The 17,689-nt window shown below is 47.6% G+C and overlaps 2 protein-coding genes across 3 annotated transcripts; one reads left to right on the forward strand and one right to left on the reverse strand.

The window, feature by feature from the left end:
• The first annotated feature begins 823 nt into the window (after nucleotides 1–823).
• On the forward strand, nucleotides 824–7,056 carry mcrip2 (MAPK regulated corepressor interacting protein 2). 2 transcript variants are annotated; one of them, XM_030095284.1, is made up of 5 exons: nucleotides 824–1,366; nucleotides 1,488–1,554; nucleotides 3,122–3,258; nucleotides 5,986–6,093; nucleotides 6,663–7,056. In XM_030095284.1, exons 1-5 carry the CDS (start codon nucleotides 1,312–1,314, stop codon nucleotides 6,731–6,733), a joined length of 438 nt encoding a protein of 145 aa, XP_029951144.1. In that variant the 5' UTR covers nucleotides 824–1,311; the 3' UTR covers nucleotides 6,734–7,056. The 2 variants fall into 2 exon arrangements, with proteins under 2 accessions (XP_029951144.1, XP_029951143.1); XM_030095283.1 differs by having other exon boundaries at nucleotides 1,488–1,557; nucleotides 3,125–3,258; nucleotides 6,663–7,055.
• Nucleotides 7,057–7,296: 240 nt separating this feature from the next.
• On the reverse strand, nucleotides 7,297–16,177 carry slx4 (SLX4 structure-specific endonuclease subunit homolog (S. cerevisiae)). Its single transcript, XM_030093381.1, has 14 exons — nucleotides 16,012–16,177; nucleotides 15,386–15,860; nucleotides 14,506–14,713; nucleotides 13,496–13,723; nucleotides 13,154–13,380; nucleotides 12,746–13,041; nucleotides 12,447–12,654; nucleotides 11,360–11,547; nucleotides 10,890–11,036; nucleotides 10,608–10,777; nucleotides 8,537–10,488; nucleotides 8,187–8,286; nucleotides 7,730–7,999; nucleotides 7,297–7,648 (listed from the first exon to the last, which is right to left on the reverse strand). The coding sequence occupies exons 2-14, from the start codon at nucleotides 15,789–15,791 to the stop codon at nucleotides 7,297–7,299; spliced, it is 4,752 nt and encodes a 1,583-aa protein (XP_029949241.1). The 5' UTR covers nucleotides 15,792–15,860; nucleotides 16,012–16,177.
• Between the last annotated feature and the right edge of the window lie 1,512 nt (nucleotides 16,178–17,689).

Below are 17,689 nucleotides of genomic sequence, written 5' to 3' on the forward strand. Positions count from 1 at the left end.
GAATCGTGGACAGGAAGGGAATTCACGATGTGATTGAAGAATTGTAAATATCAGTTATATAATTAAGACTTTGTTTAAATCATAATTATTCAAAGAAATAAAAAAATACATTTTAGTTTTCATAGTCAGTATGGAGGCTTTTCTCTGCTGTTTGGCTTTAATAGGTGAAAGGTGATGTCGCTGCTCCGCCCACTAAACTCCGTCTGGGGGGCGTGTTGTGACGTCGCCGTGACGTCACACGGGGGTTGCCCTCAGTCCCGACCGGAAGTAAATATCCCGTACTGAGGTGTTGAATGTAATTTCAAAATAACGGTAGGCTCGCTGCTGAGAAACACACATACCAATTTATCCTGTTCGAAAAAAAGAAAGAAAAAATCCAGCAAAAGGAGTAATAATAAAACCTCCTGACTGAACATCTTTTATTTTTTTCTTTTTGTTTGCAAGGATGAATGTATAAGAGCAAGAACAATCAAATCATCGAAGTGATGCAAAAAGTGTAAGAGGTAGTAAACAGTTTTGAGAAACACATTTACTTTAGTAAAAATTTAGATTCAACATGCCTCAATTTACTATATACCAAAGACTTGCTTTAATATTTTTTCATTCTATGATAATAATAATAATAATAATAAAAAATTTTTTTTTTTTTTGGGGGGGGGGGCACTGTTACGTCAACCACTGCTTTAATAGTGAGAGGAAAATAGATAAGAGGGACAGATCATTAGAACGTCCATCAGACTCCATTTCCCCCCTGTGCTCGGAGCACGCGCAGGTGTTATTTTGAAATCCCTCCGCGGATCACGTGCGGCGCAGTGCGGCCGGCTTGGCTCTGGCTCAGCATGGTGGCTTTCCGTCCCTCTAAAGTCTGCTGTGTCCTTGTTTTGAGTCAGTCAGCGGAGCAGTCCTCGCCGGTACCGAGCGGCCCGGAGCGGAGTGTCCGGCTGGGACTGTCACGATCACCGGACGTCTGCACGCGCTGCACCTCCTCCTCCTCCTCCCCCTGCACCTCCACCTCCTCCTCAGTGATCCCCGGCATGCGGGACCGGGTTCTCCTTGAATGACCTACACGCCACCTCCGGAGCAGCGGGCGTCGCTTCATCTGAGCCGGACCGGAGCTCGAGCTCATCCAGCGGGCCTCGAGACACCAGAGCCGGCCTGCAGGCTGCCTGCCAGGCCGATCCCGGAGCACCTGACCCGGGGAGACCACCTGACGCACGACCCGATCAGCGCCCCCCTCCCTTCCCTCCCCTCCTCGGAGGAGTGTGTGAGTGTGTGTAGAGCTGCAGCGGACTTCAGAGAGTCGAGGCTCACATGATGTACACAATCAGCAGAGGACCCAGCAAACTGGTTACACAACGGAGGACAGGTGAGCTCTTACCTAAAGCCTGATGCAACCGACACGCGCAGGGGTGCAGGGGGGGTCTGCGGGCTCGTGCTGGTGTGCAGAAAGTTACAGAGAGTGATTCCTTCCTGGATTGTCTCTGCAGGTCCCACTCAGCAGATCGAGAGCAAATTCAGCGACTTGAAACTGAAGCCCACCTCCTGGCTCACCTCGAAGTGAGTGTCTGCTCTTTATTTCACCTCTTTTTCATTATTTTTTTTATTCATGACACGACTCGTGCCCCTGCAGCGTCGGTCCTAAAATACTTTAGTGCACGTGTGGGTGATCTTGAGGGCGATCATGTAACTGTGCGACAGGCTTGGATCCATTATCGGACAACGCGAGATCCATTATCGGACACAGCTAGAGTATTTTCTCAGGCCGTCCGGGCTCATCGGCACCTGTCAGAGGGAGACACCACGTGGTGCAGGCTGGGGAGCTGTGATCACGGCCCGTGAAGCCAGTTCCTGTCCCAGATCTCACCTGAGCTGCTCCACTACCCCACATGCACAAACCTTTTACAATGTGTATGATATGAGAACATGTTGAGCTCTCCAGGTGTTCTACCATGACCAGGCTGAGGCCCTGCAGAGGAGTGTCAGTTATGGACAGGGCGGCTGATTTCAGCCATCGGCTTCTTTTTTCCAGGAGCTTGGTGGAGATATAATGATTAGATTGTTCTAATGATGCAGAGACAGATCTACAGCATGCAGGGACAGGGGTTGAGCTCTTGTTGGCTTGCATCAGATTCTAAGGCTTTCCATGTTTTCAAAATATCAAGTTCAGTAAATAAAAACCTTTTTTTTTTTTCCCCACCTTGAACCACAAAATTGCGGGTAACAGTTATTTATCTGCCGGCTGATTACCATGACCATTTAAATGTAAAAAAGAAAAGGAAAAAAAGAAAGTTTATGCACACTAATTTTAATTTGATTTACAATTTGCTAGTGAAACTGTTCAGATGTGGAGAAGACTGATGAAACAGGCTCTTTAGAATCAACCATCTCGTGTCTAAAATAAGATAAAACTGACGCGTGGTAATAGTTAGATGAATAAATTAAACATTTAAAGTAGAATGCAGTGTGAGGCTAAGCTGTGAACGTTTTAAACTAGATATTTTACTTTGCTTCATCAGAGGAAGCTGGCGTACCACTGCTGGGCCTCTCACCACAGTTTGGTTCTCATTGATTCAGCTTCTTTATTCTTATCACATCAAACTGCGCGGTAATCAGGTGGATTGTTGACCCTCCTGCCCTGAGCAGGGGTCAAACTCGTGCCCCACTGACTAACCTGATGCTTCAACTTTAATTCTCCAAAGAACAAAGCAGCAGAAAGTATCGGCTCTGGTGAGGAGAACTTGTGAATCGTGCAGCAGTTTTTATCAGGATGTTCCACAAAAACCTTTCAGTGTGTTTAAGTCACGGTCAAATGTTAATACGGTTTATTTAAGTGAGCAGTAAAGCTTGTGTGTGTGCAGAGAATAAAGTTGGATTACTGAGGGTGTAAAGTGAAATGTTCAGAATTATTACAAATTAAAATCTGTTTCCAAACTTTAGACTTTATTTTCTTCAAAATGCATTTAAAGTTGAGTACAGATTCATAACAGCTCATTTAAAGGAAGCAAATAATTATTTTTTAAAAAAGGTCAAACATATTAAACAAAGATCACTTCAGCGCATCTTGAGTAAATCTTCCCTGTGCTTTGCGTTGTGGATTCATCACATGTCCTGAACTCTCCTTCAGCTCTCCGCCTCCAAAGATCGTCTTCAACCGCCTGAATGGGAAGCGCTACCATAGCGCCGCCGCACAGAAGGCCCAGAGCCCCCCCGAGGGCTTCACCCCCGCACACGAGGAGAACGTCAGGTTTGTGTATGAAGGTGAGAAAAGCAGAAAAACAATTAACATCCCTCCTAAAATAGAATAGAAATACTTCGTTAATCCCAGAGGGGAAATTCCTTAAAACCCGACCCATCATGCACTGGTTCGCAGCTGAAAGTCATGTGAACAAACTGGCATCTTGTAAAGAGAAATGTTTTCCGATCTGCAGGAAAACAGAAAAATATGGAACCTTCCTGCATTTAGCATGTAGTAAGTGATGCAAACACTTTAAAACTGTAGGAATCAGGAAATAAATGAAATCCTTCTCATAGAAATACTTTTATCTCTCCTGTAGTTTGTGCGTTTTTCTCCAGTTTAATGGAATATTGTCTTATCGGTGCAAAGGACTCACGAAATACAGAGTGCATCAAAGTAGTTGAAGTTAAAATGAAAGGCAGAGAAGCGGCCTTGAATGGGTTAACAAGTGAGATCTGAGATCAGCGGGGCTTAAAGCTGTGATTTACGACTTGGAGCATTTGGAGGAAATTTGATGCAATCACAGGGTTTGTTGCAGCAGAGCTGCTGAAAACTGCGTCAGCTCCTTTAATTCTCAGATTCCCTGCTGCTCCAGAGGTTCAAAAGGTCAGGCACGTGTGGGAGGCGGCGTCCTGAACATCGTTGAGTTTTATTAGAAAAATAATCTGTCAGTTTATATGGAGATGAAGGAGCGTGGTCGTCTAAACTCTAACTTCTTTGTCTGACTGAGGAAAACTGTCGAGTCACGACGACACAGGCTAAACGAAAGCACTGACTTTGTTGCAGAGTTGAATTGTTTCTAAAATTCGACAATGATTAAAGATTTTATGGCTCTTCCTCACTTCTATCCAGCTTGACCTCGGAGGAGGAGGGTGAGTCGGCGCCAGGCTCTGATCTGCGTTGCTTTTGGTTTCCTGCCAGGACAAACTGCACAGTGGCTTTGATAAAGAGTTTAAGATGCTCCGCATGAAGAAGTAACGGCCTTTATTCACGCTCAGAGTTAGATTAGAAATAAATAAATAAATTCTTCAGTTTTGTTTCGTCGGTAATCAAAATGCAAAACGAGCACATGGTTGTCTGCGATGCAGACCGATGTGACCTTTAACCCCAGTGGTCCAGAGGAGCAGTTTGAATCAAGGCTCAGTGATGGTTCATGGTGGTGGAAAATAGTTTGAACTACTGGGGAACGTTGAGCCGAAGTCGACTTCAGTTCTTGTCAGTGGAAATATTTCGCTCACGAGGAGGGATCTTAATTTGAGTCTAGTGATTTTTTTTTTTTTTTTTTTTTTTTTGTTATTTCCATTTTAAATTTACATAATCTCAGAGTGCTCCAAGCAAATCAGAAAACGCTGCTTTAAAAAGCCAAGTTTTCCTGGAGAACTCTGCAGGCTGTGTTTCCTTCAGATTGAATTCCACAGATCAAAAAGCTGCTGTGTTTTTTTTAGAACTTTGGATTTGCTTCCATGAAAATGTCGATCTGTTTTCCACAAACTCAGCTCACTGCTCTTTACTTTTTAAGTTTAGAAAATGCTTAAAATGTCAACTTTTCTTAAAAAACTCACAAACACAAGCTGTATACACTTAAAAAATAACAATAAAGCCGTTGTATTACATGCAACACTACTTTTTAAAAATTTGTATTACTTCTTATGAAATCTTGACTGCACATGGCCTGCAGGCTGTGCAGGTGGAGCCAGATGGAGGTTTGACTCCTCTTTATTCAGAGATGCTCTCGCCCTCAGTGAGCGAGCGTCCGCCGCTGCTTCCTCTGTTTCACCACCTGTTTCACCAGCAGCTGCTTGGATTCCCTCGGTATTCGTTTCCCAGCAATCCTCCCTGCTCCCAACACCTGTTCACTCTGCTGGTGCTGAAAATGGGGGGGGGGGAAAAACTGAGTAAAGTTATTGTTTTTGAAGCTTTTCGGGGCTTCAAAGAAAGCAGGAAGTGATCTGTCCCTTCTTTTCAATAATCAAAACTACATGATGCTTGTAGATGTTCTAGAATACGTATCCATGAGCTGAATGGTGCGAGGGAGACGGTAACGCCACGTCCAGCTATAAACAGATGAAAACACAAGATTCATACTCTAATATTCTCAGCATCACAAAACAACTATCGGTGTATAAACTAGTGGGAAAAAGTCATTTCTACTGAAATGAAGTACTTGAGAAGGATTTTTCAAATGTTTTACTGCCTTCCTGATATTCCACTTGAAAACATGGATTGTATTGTTTATTTGAAGAGGATTAACAAAGGCTATGTATAAAACATATTTTGAAGCACTACTGATTGTGGTGAAAATAAATGTTTTCCTGAGACTTTGGTTACAGTGTAGGGTTCCTTTTCTGTCTGCGCAGCAGGCCTCTTGTGATAAATCGTGTTGACGTACTGTAAATATTCTACATTTATTGCCTCCTGATGTGTTTGGACGGCGTATCCATATATCAGCTTTATTGGTCTCGGTTCATTATGAGTGAAACGGTCTCTTCAGCTGATAACGTGTGGAAGAGAGTTTGTGTGTAACCTGAGCTGGACTGAAACGACCTCGGGGGTTAATCATGAGGTGAAGCCGGGCAGCCTTCGCGTCCAGACGATAAACGGTCAGAACAGACCGGTCCAGACCGGACCAGACCGGACCGGTCCGCTCACAAGGCTGCAGATCAACCTTGACTCACTTTCTTCCATCAGTGGACGTGGTCAGCTGCGTCGCTCCAACATGAGATGATTAATATTTGTGTGTTTGTTTGCAGTGTGGCAGGAGGTGGAGCAGAAGCTGGAGGACGGAGGCGCCGGGGGGTCGGCGGGCAGTCCAGGACCTGTTCAGTACTCTGAGAAGACCCCCAGTGCAGCGATGAAGAGTGAGTTCCTCCTCCTCCTCCTCCTCAGTAAAGCACTTTTATGACATCCGACTTGATAAGAGCCCGTCTGCCGACCTTTGAACCCGCAGAGTTGTGTTTTTATAATTGGTTCTTTCCTGGAGTTTATCTGCAGCCAGAGGGGGACTCGTTATAATAGTCTGCTGTAATATTTAACCCGGCTTGTTTGACAACCTGGATATTCCTGATAAACCGGCTCATACACACACACAAACACACACACACTCGGCATACTGCTTCGGTTCCTTCACTCTTCCTGCTCCGACAGGTTTTGACAAGCAGGATTCAAACTGCTGAACACTTTGCCCAGAAAAGTTTCCATTTATTTCCAGTTTTATTCAGTTCACGGTCCAGAAGCACTGAAGCTTCAGGTGGACAGGACACACACACACACACACACTCTCAGAAATTTCCCATCTGCCTTCTTTATGCAACCCCACATGAAATCAAGAGTAACTCAGTAATCTGTAACACAGATTAATATTTGGAGAGAATTCCTCCTCCAGGAACAGACTGAGCTGTAATCCTGCGCATCTCTTGTCGTCGTGCAGACTTCGTGCCAATCGACCTGGAGGAGTGGTGGGCGCAGCGCTTCCTCGCCAACATCGCCAACCTGTCGTGACTCGGAGCGGCCGCAGTCCGCCGGCCAGTCGTCTGGAGGGCCGAGAGGAGGCGCCGCCGTCTCCGCCCGCCGCGGTGTTTTGGAAAGTGATTTGACGGCGCCGTAGAGAAGCGTGGGTACACGCACTGCCCCGCCCGCCCCATCCCTAACAGACTGAACTCCTCCGCGCCGTGCTGCGTTCAAGGACTCGTCTCTCTACTTGAACGGCGCGTCGGATGCCGGAGAGCCGGCCTCCTTCCTGGAGTGATGCTCCTCGTGCGTCTCGGCTGATCTTTGGATATGAAGAGCAGAAAAACAAGTAAAATGTTTTTCAAAAACTTCCTTGTGCTGAAATTTCTTTCTCTTTTCCATTGCTAAATATTTCTATCCTCCTAAACTCACTGTATTCTTTTTAATTGAAGCCAGACGTTACTGGGACAAAACACTTTTTATTTTTAAAGACGAACCTCAATAACATGATGAAACCCTGAAAACACAGCTTGTCCATGAAAAAACACTATTTTGTTGAACATTTGTATAAAAAAACTATAATTTTAAGAGCCATATTTCCTAAATGAAAACGCTTAAAGCATGGTTGACGCGCCCCTCTTCCTCCTCGCACCCCCTCTCGCCCCCCGGCCCCCCCCGTGGCCCCGCCTGTGCCCCGGCTTGGCCGTGGTGAAGGTGATGCACTGGGAGTCCAGGTAGTCGACCAGCTTGGTGGCGCCCAGCCGGATGCCGGCGGCCTTGAGCTGCCGCTGCAGCTGGGACAGCACCAGCGGCTCGTAGTGCAGGATGCGGCTGTACAGCTCCGCGTCCGACAGGATGAGGGCGCGCACCGCCAGCAGGCGGTCCTGGAGGCGGGACGCCGCCTGGGAGGACGAGACGTCGCCGTCCGAGTCGCCGGAGGAGGAAACGCACAACTCGGGGTTGGACCTGAGGAGGAGAAATATTGATTTTTCCATCACATATTTAACATTTTATGGGATTATGCGACGCCTGCTCTTCAGGACAGACCTCTCAGATTCTGCGGTGGAAGAGGTGTTGGAGCCCTGAGAGGCAGACAGCGGCTCTTCCTCTCCATCCTCCTCCTCCTCCTCTCCGTCTTGCCCCCTCTGTGTCGCAGGGGGTGGGGCCGGAGGCTCTCTGAACTCCGCGGGCCTGCCGGGAGGGGGCTTCCCCCGAGCCTCGTCCTCGGAGTCGGAGCTGAGCAGCTGGTGTGTGTACTGGTGGATCTCCTTCAGCTTGAGGATCATCTGGCGCTTGGGCAGCGGCCGCACGCCGAACCTGTCCAGAGGAGAGAGCTGAAAGACTCCCGGGGAGAAGACGGGCTGAGACCAAGACGGACTGGTTTAACCGCAACACCGGGGGGGTAATTGGATAAGTTTCTCACTTAATCGCTTTGATTAGAGAGGAAAAACACACACACACAAACGGCTGTTATTGAGCATGCAGACAGAGTGCAGAGACGGACCTGTTGAGCTTGTTCTTGAGCTCTGGAGTGTCCATGTCCGAGTAGTGAGGCATGGGGGTGATGGGGACCATCGGGTGGCGTCTTTTACTGTGAGACAAATCTGATGAGACAGATTGGGGGGGGGGAGTAAGTTTTCTAGACGTAAACTTAGCAAAAGAAAGTGATTTTCAAGTTAATTTTCCTGAATAAATCTTAACGAAAAAGTGTATTTTTGAAGGAATCGTGATGTTTTCCCCTTCTAGTTTAACAGCCATGAATCTGCATTCGTGGTTCTGTAAATCTGTGAACTTTGTCTTGTTGGGACAAACGGAATGGCTGGTTTTAGCACAGCGTCCTGTAGGAAGACTCACTTGGTGTTTTCAGCTGGGCAGGGGGGTTCAGCCTCTGAGACAGAGGAACCACCTCCTCCTCCTCCTCCACCTCCTCCCCCCAGCTGTCCCACATCCTGGAGTCCAGCAGGTCTTCGTCCAGCTCAGCCGTGGTCCGTGCGTTGGGGTCAGGTGGTGAAGTGACTGAGGGTCCTGGTTTGGGTTCTGCGCTGCTGGATGACTGTGATCTGGGCTCTCGAGGTGCAGGAGGCTCAGTCAGGCTGTCCTGGACCGCGGGGCTGGATGGAGCAGGATGGGAGGCGGAGGACGACGACCTCTCGGGTGTTTGGTGGCTGGACGGCCCGCTGTCCTCCAGTCTCAGGCTGAAGCGGCCCGGCCCGGCGTCCGCACAGGCGTCCAGGCCCCAGGAGTCATCGAACGCTATGGGGGGGTCGTCCATGGCCCCGAAGCTGGGCCGGAAACTGGATTCTGCCTCTTCAGCTTCTCTCGTCTCACCTTCTGCATCACCTGCGTCTTCATCAGCCCAGGCGGTCGCTCTTTCTGTGTCCATAACCGCTGCGCTCTCGTCACCACGTCTGGACTCCGCCGCTCGCTGCTGGCTTGATTTGCTGCGTCTGTTTTGAGTCAGCTGGAAGCTCCCCAGACTCTCACTTCTTCCCCCTCTTGATTCGCACTGACTGGGGTGGATGTGACGAGGCGGGGCAGGAAGGAGGTGCTCTGTGTGCAGGGGGGTGCTGCTGTGAGGGGGGGCCGGGATGGAGAGGGATGGAGACGGGTGCGAAGGCTTCGTCTGGGATGGAGCCGCCGTGTCGGCATCTTCGGAAACTCCAGGACTGCAGGAGAGACGAAGCAGAGAAGAGAAGCGGCAGGACGGAGGAGGGGAGGCTTCCACTTTGGGGAACAGCTGCGTCCGGCTCATGCTGCTCCTGGTCTGGGTGGAGCTGCTGGTGGTGGTGGGGGTGGGGGGGCTCCTGCCGGGCCGCGGCGGCGTGGAGGGGATGAGCCAGGACACCTCGGGGGAGCAGTCCAGAGGGGCGCCGGGACTCCACTTCTCTCCGCTGGACTCTTTGTTCTTCACAGCAGGCTCGGGAGGAGGCGGGGTCTGGATGGGTCTGATCTCCGTGTAGCTCTGCGGGGTGTGGGGGACGCGGGGGGAGGGCGGGGACGGACCCGGAGCGTCCACCTCCATGTCCTCGCTGGAGTCGGATAAAACTATGAGCTCGGGTTCAGGAGCAGGAGACGGAGGAGCGCAGACGCTGCCTGGGCCTCGACTGTCTCGCTCTGCAGCGTCGTCTCTCTGTCCGGCAGTCAGCTGGAGGGGGGACGGACCCGGGACCGGCAGGCTGGAGGACCTGGGCGAAGGGCTGAGGGACAGGTTGTCCGCTGAGGACTGGAGTAAAGCCCCGCAGGAGAGTTCTGCTGGCGGTTTGCTGGGAGGCTGCTGCTGCTGTTCGGGTTCAGACGGTCGGGTCTTGGGCGTCCCGGAGTCGCCCTCCTCGTAGACGCCCCACGACTCTGAGAAAAGACGGTCGAAGCTGCGATCCAGGCTCGGGTGGAGCTGAGAGTCGGGCTGCAGTTTTGTGAACGCCGACGCTCCGTCATCTTCCTCGTCGTGGAGCCGCTCCTCCACTTCCTCCTCCTCCTCGCTGTCCTCCACCTCCTTTTTCCTCTGAGTGGCGGCAAACTCGTAGATCTCCTCCAGCTCCTTCTCGTTCACCTGCTCCTCCATCTCTCTGTCTGCTGCCTCCCCGGCAGCTTCACCATCCTCCTCCACCTGCCTCCCTTCGCGTCTCCCACCGTCTGAGTCTGATCCGTCCTCCTCCTCCTCCCCTTCCACCCACATGGAGCGGAGCAGCTCCATGAAGGCCTGGTCTGTTTGGTTGTTGACGTTCTCCTCCTGATCCGTGCGAGTCGCCTCATCTGGAAGAGGGCCGGCCTCCTGGCAAAGCTGCAGCAGCTCCTGCAAATCAAACCTTCAACAGAAAGAAGAGAGAGAAGAAAGGAGTCACAATAATGTTTCTGATCATTTCATCAGTCAACACAAATGAGCAGATCTTGCAGAGCTGAATGAACATTGAGGCTTTCAGCCAACCTGGCCGCCAGCTCCAGGACGTGAGGCTGCAGTGGCGCTGGGACGGCGCCGCGGCCTGTGTAGAGGTACTGCAGCAGGACGAGCACCGCCTCATCCGGGACGTCACTCAGCAGCACCCTCTGAGCCGCCGGCAGGCCTTCCTCCTGCACCCCGAAGCCGCTCTCATGAACCTGCGGGGGAGGCAGACGATTGAAGAGAGACGATAACTGTCATCATATTACTACATTTATACATGAATTTGGAACAGATGTCATATTTTCTTCTTTTTTTTTTTTTTAATACCATTTCGGCCAGCAGGGGGCAGCGAGCGTACACCATGAAGGAATGAGCGAAGAAGACTTCTCCACTGTCCACCTGCAGCTGCACATCACTGAGCTGAGGGTTGTTCACCATGCTGCTCAGGTCTGACTCCAGCCTGGACAGCGGCTCCTGCACAACAAACAACAGTGATGTGCACGATGGAGGAGAGAAGGGCGGTTTATTCTCCTGACGGGGCAAAATGAGGAACTGTGGCTGCTGCGGGGGGCTGAGCCGCCTATTCTGTTCAGTGTGAACACATCTTTAATAAACACTTTATTAATAGAGTCGAAGAGTAATCAACCAACACAGTGGCAGGAATATCATACATCATCGTGTTTGTGGAATTACGCATTTAGGAGGCAAACTCATGTACTCGGAAGCAGCTGCGATCGATGTAAGAGATGTGAACTGAAAGGAGAAGAATTGCAACAGCGTTCATGGAGTCGTCTTACTGATCTGCTTCTCCCTCTGCTCGCTCTCCGTCGATCGGTCGTCCCGGATGCTCGGCGGTGAGCAGCCGACTGCCTGACGGTTTCTGGCAGGAAGCCGCTGGCACAGAGCTCCTCCTCCTCCTCCTCCTCCTCCTGGACAAACCCACTCAGACGAAGGTTTGTGGTCTGTCCCGCGCCGACAGGCTGACCTGTACGAACGGATATGAGCCGAGAGAGAGGATTCAGAAAATATTCAGCAATTCTAAATGTGAACTTTATAAAATGTGAACTTTGAAAAAGAGTCACTGTTTTCATCTGAGGAGTTAAAGCTACTTTCACACGGATTCATTGTTTGAGAGAAAACATGCAAATTTACAGTGAACATTGATAGAAAGTAAAACAAAAAAGTAAATGGTATTTTACAAATTTAGAAAAATCTTTAAATAGAATCAACTTTAAATAACCCAGCCAAATCTGTTTTTTATGTTTTCTGTTAAAATTGTGCTTTCTATTTCTTTTTTTTTTATTTCACCGACAGACTGGAATGGGGAAACCGTCAGCTCCCGTTAAAAAATATGGAACGGTTCAGGCTGAAGGGGCATTGGAAGAATTGGATCACTCATTCTGTGAGGTGATAAATACAAAACCTTTAACATGATTTACAATTAGTTTATGAGAAGTTACAATTCATTCAAATAATATTTCAAACAAGCCGATAAATAAACCTCAAAGAGGTATGAAAGGTAAATGTGGTTGTTCTAACATTTCTGTGTAGGTTATAACCTACAAAAAATTCAGTTATCTGCTTTTATAGATTGTTTTTAAACTAACCTAAAATAAGAAAGATACATGAAAGCCAAGTTTGTTTGTTTTATTTAGTGCATGTGAAGGCTACTCCCAGTTATCTAGTTTTATGGTCATATGAAGTGGCTCATTAAAAGAGAGAATCAAGAGGCAAACATATGGTGTAAAGTAGAGCAACAGCAATTACATAACAGCAACCAAGATCCACCATAAACTTTTATGTTTGCATCCTCCGACTGCACCTGCAGGCGTGTAAAATTCAATGAAGAAGCAGGTTCTGAGATTGAGACATTTAGACATTTACCTTTTCCGTCATATCCACACTGAGTGAGCGTCATGCCGTCTTCAGCCAGCTCCATCAGGTCCTGCAGAGCCTGGCTGCCCACCAGGAGCTGCCCCGTCCCGGGGGTTGAGGGGGATGGCCGCATGGAGGCCTCAGCCCCACAGGAAGGAGTTTCCCCCCCGACACGGTGGACGGAGGACTCGGGCTTGTTGTTGAGTATCGCATTGATCTATAAGAACAGAAGGAAACAGCAATCATTTTTACCAGGAGGTTAAAAACTTGGACTTCTCTGTTGTTTAAAACACAAAACTCTTCCTCACCGTCACTGATCCAGAAATTGTGAAGAACTCCCTGAGCTCCGGTGAGTAGAACTCCGCCGGGCCGGTGGAGGCTGCGTCCAGCAGAGAGCTTCTCTGCCAGAGGGGGGCAGCACCTTCCCATCCAGGCACAGTGCTGGGGCAGCGGGTGGGGGTGGGGGGAGAAGGGGCCCGGCCGCGGAGCAGCAGCGCGGAGACGCGCTCCTGCAGCCTCGTCAAGGCGGCCTCGGCGTTCTGGACGAGGAGCAGCGGAGGGGGACGAGGGACGCCGCCTTTTCTCCTCTTTCCACGCCCCCTACCTGCCGGAGGAGCAGAGCAACACCCGATCTGACCACATCCGGCGACACACTGCTTTAAATCATCCCCATCGTGCACTGGAGCTGTTGTACATAAATGAGGTCTTCCTCATACCTGCTGTTAGCGCTGCAGTCCTGCAGCTGTGAGAAGCTCCAGACTCGGTCTGCAGGAGTCTCTCTGCCGCCGCCGCTCCCTGCCGCTCCTGCTCCTGCAGCGAGGAGGACAGAGCCAGAGCCACCATGGTCTCCTCATCCAGGGGCTCCTGCTTTGTCCTGGGCCTCTTCCTCGCTGGGAGACCCGACTTGGGTGGGCCTTTTCTTTTAGTGCCTGAAGTCTGTGTGCTGAAGACAGAAACAAACACACACGCTCATAATCTGCTGTGAAGAAATATTTGTAGTGAGGATGATGAGGAGCTGAGAGGAAGGCCAGTCAGGATTTCCGAGCAGGTTTACTCACTCTGTGCTTGTAGAGGCGACGCTCTGGCGCTCCTCGGCCTGCCGCTGCAGAGCCTGGAGCAGGACGGCCGGAGAGACGCCCATGTCTGAGGAGCAGCGCTTCAGGTGAGCACAGCGGCTCTTCTGGGACTTGAACTTCTTTCCACAGATGGGACAGTCGGGGATGCCAGAGGACGGAGCAGCAGCAGCAGCAGGAGCAGGAGCGCTGTCTTCACTTTCATCTAAACACCTGCAAAGATCAGTTTTTCATCATGTTTGATAAATGCAGGATTAAGAACAACTCCCATGTTTTAAACAAATCTGCTGTCTGACTACTGAAAGTATCACACTAAAGCTTCTAGAGGACTGTTGAAACCTACTGCTGTGTGGCCTCGTTAATTCAAATTAAATCTCAATATGAAAGATCTGCTTGACTTTATGTATTCAGTGTTAAAAATCTATGTAACCTAATATATTGGAAGATTTTCAGAAGAGCATCTTGATCTTAAAAATAAACTTATTCCTACTTCAGAAATAAAGAATGTCCGCATGTTCTGATAAATAACTTTCAAAACTGAGAAAATCCACTTCTTTTTAGTGTTTGATCACTTATTTAGATCCTGTCATCCTATTCTAATGGGTTAAAACCACACAGAAGGATTCACTGAGTGACTTCCCACATGTCATTTAACCATCGGATGGCAGAGTCAGGCTGTCTGATTTTGAGTGACTGATTTTGCAGACTCTTCAACCTCAGCGTTCAATACGCGTCTTAATCAGTTCATCAATATTACTGATGGTTGCTGACAAGCTCAGTTTACAAAGTTTTTACACACCGGTGACTCTATGATTATTGATTGATGTACATAAAGGTTAATTACAGAATACAGAAAATAAAGGTCACACACCATTCCTGTTGGAGCATGGATTCCTAAGGATTACAGGATTACTGCTGCAGCAACACATCATCAGTAGCGTAAATCTAACCTCACGGTCTCTATTAGCATAACGGATAAAAATAACCGCTCAGACCTGTTGATATGTTGCGTGCGTCCCTCGGGGGTCATGTGCGATAAGTCTTTGTGGCAGATCTGACAGAAGAACAGGCCGCCATCCTCCAGGTCCACTATCTGAGCCTGAGCTGACTCTTTATCCAGTTCCTGCTGCAACCGCAGCGCCAAAACCTCGTCACTGTCCTCTGGGGGAGCTTTCTGGCGATCGGAGCTGAAGGTCTGAAAATCTGCAAACAGACGGGAAGTGAAGTGAAACACAGGCTGGAATGAGTGAAGCCCCGGTGGTGTTACAGCTTCACTGGTTGTTTAAGCTTGAAATTACACATATATAGCAGAGATGGGAATCTATGATCACACAGAGGAACACACACTTTCATTTTCTCTACCAAAGTCACCATGGAAAATAGCCATCCAAACTAAAACTAAATGAAAACATGCGATGCGCCGTACATACTGTGTAGTTATTAGTTAATACTTACTTTATCTTTAAGTGTGACTGCTATATTAGTGGATTAGGTACATGGTAACTATACAGTTGATATAGAGGTCTGGAATGGCCTTTTAATTTTTATGTTTTAAACATTTCTGTCAGACATGCAAACAGTTGCTCAGAAAATATTGTAACATGAGCATTGTAAGTAATCATGTCAAAGATTTGACCTTCCAAATGCAAAATATGACCTTGCCTCAACTGGTTTTTCTGAGAACATGTCTTGGAGATTTGGCATTTTGAGGCATTTGGTGACATGTCTGAATTTTGTTTCTAAAATAAAAAAAAATAATAATAATAACATTGCAAATAAAGGGTATGAAATTGTGCAACAGGGAAAGAGGCTGCATCCTGTTCCTGATTCTAGGATCTATAATAAATCAGTCAGAAGACCATCATAACCTCTCACCTCCTCTTTGATGCTGAGTGACTGAAGAGCTGTCTTCATCGTTTCCTGGAGCCTGGATTGGGTCTTTGTGCATCTTTTGTGGGCTGCTTCTCTTGAACTGTTGCATCCTTTCAAGGACTATTTCTTTCGCCCTTTGACCTCCAGAAACAGCCGACGACGAACCAGCATCTCCAGATTCAGGTCCAGAGAGCTTCGGCTGCTCCCCTCTGTTCCCAGCAGGCTGAGTAGCAGATAACTTCTCTCTTTCCTCTTTTCTGTGTTTCCTCCTGCTCTTGTCTCCTTCGCTGGCCTGACTGGAGCTATGATTCTCATCTTTTTTCGGCTGTCGGGGGTCATCTGGTTTCTTCCGGACTCGTTTCAGCAGCTTGGAGCAAAGATCTACAAAGTCCAGGTCCGAGTCGTTCATGATGCACCAGCTCTACTCACATTACTGAACCCAGTGACCATGAACATGTCCCGGCATGTACATCCCATCCTGCACGAACACACAGATCAGGCTTTGACACAGCATCCCAAAATACAAATGAGCTGGTATCCATAGCATCAGTCGTAGTTGTGTCAACAGTTAAAACTAGAGAATTAGAAGGCAATAAGCTAGCTGGTTATGCTAACCACTTTATTCTTACCCTGGTTCGATGAATTAGCGTCTCACCCTCCCACCTCATTGGTTCAAGTATCAGATGCGGTGATTATTACACTGTGTTGAAATTATAAAGCATAATATTTAAATTATTCATCTAAAAATGTCAAAAACTGGATTTGTTTACCTTTTGAAACGATTAGCTGAACCGCTTCATTTGAAACTTCCGGTCATGTGACTTTACAGAACGAATGAATGAAGACGTCCGAGGTCACGTGACTCGGATGCTAACTACGCTAGTTAATTTAAAAAAATAAAAAAAATGACTTCAGTAACAATTTTGACGAAAATGTATTGCAAGATTTATTTTTTTTTTAAATTAGCGTGGTTGATTATATAGATAAATAAATACATCTTGCATGTGACTTCCTTTGATTTGGCCATCTTTGAAATGTGTGAGCTTGGTTGTCTCTCAGTGATGGACTGATGGAGCTCTCCGTGGTGTAGCTTTCCTTTTGTTTTGTATCAATACACAGTGAAGATTCATTTGGCCCACAGATAAACTGGATAACATAACCTATGTATTCTGTGGCTCTTAACAGCTCCAAACATCCACTTCTGCTTACTGCGGTTTCATTCAGTCACTTGGCTTTTATCAAGCTTGATGTCAAATCTCAACACACTGCACCTACCTGAATAAAAGTGGAGACTCTTGATTTTCATAAAGTTTGAAGTCGGTAGTATTTTAATTGCCTCTATTGATTCTAGCAGTGATCATTGATACCTGGAAACTCAGGTTTTTTGCTGCAGCACATCAGAACCTCATGATGAATTAGATGTAGAGGTTTCAGGAAAAATGTTTTAATTTGTAATAATCTAACGCTCATTACAATTGGCCTTATTTTCTGCTTTCAATTTAATAAAGACTTAAAATCTTCTGTCTGTAATAAACTCATATATAACCAATAAACCACTATATAATGAACCTGTCCACACACATCACTGATCCTTGGCCGCCTGCTCACAGCTGGTGATGCAGACTAAACACCAAACAGCTGCAGTCATGGAGATGCTCTGGTCCAGTCATCCAGCTACAACCCCTCCACTGTCAAACTCAAACCTTCACCACCTGCCTTTCTTGTCCTACTCTGAAGTTAAAATATTTTCTTCCTGCCTTAATCACACCCACTAAAATGTTTTTCTTTAGGAGGGTGAACTCCCTCAATGCTTGAAACTTGGTTTCTGACACACCAAGTGGTAATTTTTGGTACTTACTTGCATCTGGATCCAGACCAGAACTCTCTCCAGTTCCATGCTTTTGAATCTGGTCAGTCATTCCGAAATGCTCCATGACTGTTAGAATTGTTGCTCTCAAGCTCGGCCCATGATCTTCATTCATCCCCATTATGCTTATGAAAATTTCTTTTATCTAAAACTGCAGTGGGACACACACCAATAGTTCTGCGGTCATTTATATCTTGAAGATGAAGCTCGACCAAAAGAAAACACACCGACAGGAGGAGTGATGCCTCAGTATTTAGTCAACAGAGTACTGGAGTTCTTCTGTTGCACACAGTTTATTTAACAATATGGTATATAAGTAAGAAATGAGTCTTTAACCAGTTTATACAGTGATTTCATTCTCTCTTCCTTATATTTATAGTATTTTGCTTAATAACTTGATTTACAATAGGAGAAAAGGCAAATCCCCCCCCCCCCTCCCC

Source organism: Salarias fasciatus, chromosome 6 (genome assembly GCF_902148845.1).
Source record: "Salarias fasciatus chromosome 6, fSalaFa1.1, whole genome shotgun sequence".
In the NCBI taxonomy this organism is placed as follows: Eukaryota; Metazoa; Chordata; class Actinopteri; order Blenniiformes; family Blenniidae; genus Salarias; species Salarias fasciatus.

Excerpts from the sequence above, each read along its gene's own strand:
- mcrip2 (XM_030095284.1), top strand. The coding sequence starts at position 1,312 with ATGATGTACACAATCAGCAGAGGACCCAGCAAACTGGTTACACAACGG. Across the intron at positions 1,367-1,487 it reads GGTTACACAACGGAGGACAG|GTCCCACTCAGCAGATCGAG; the intron begins GTGAGCTCTTAC and ends TTGTCTCTGCAG. Across the intron at positions 3,259-5,985 it reads CGTCAGGTTTGTGTATGAAG|TGTGGCAGGAGGTGGAGCAG; the intron begins GTGAGAAAAGCA and ends GTTTGTTTGCAG.
- slx4 (XM_030093381.1), bottom strand. The coding sequence starts at position 15,791 with ATGAACGACTCGGACCTGGACTTTGTAGATCTTTGCTCCAAGCTGCTG. Across the intron at positions 13,042-13,153 it reads GACTGCAGCGCTAACAGCAG|GTAGGGGGCGTGGAAAGAGG; the intron begins GTATGAGGAAGA and ends CTCCTCCGGCAG. Across the intron at positions 8,287-8,536 it reads TGCCCAGCTGAAAACACCAA|ATTTGTCTCACAGTAAAAGA; the intron begins GTGAGTCTTCCT and ends CTGTCTCATCAG.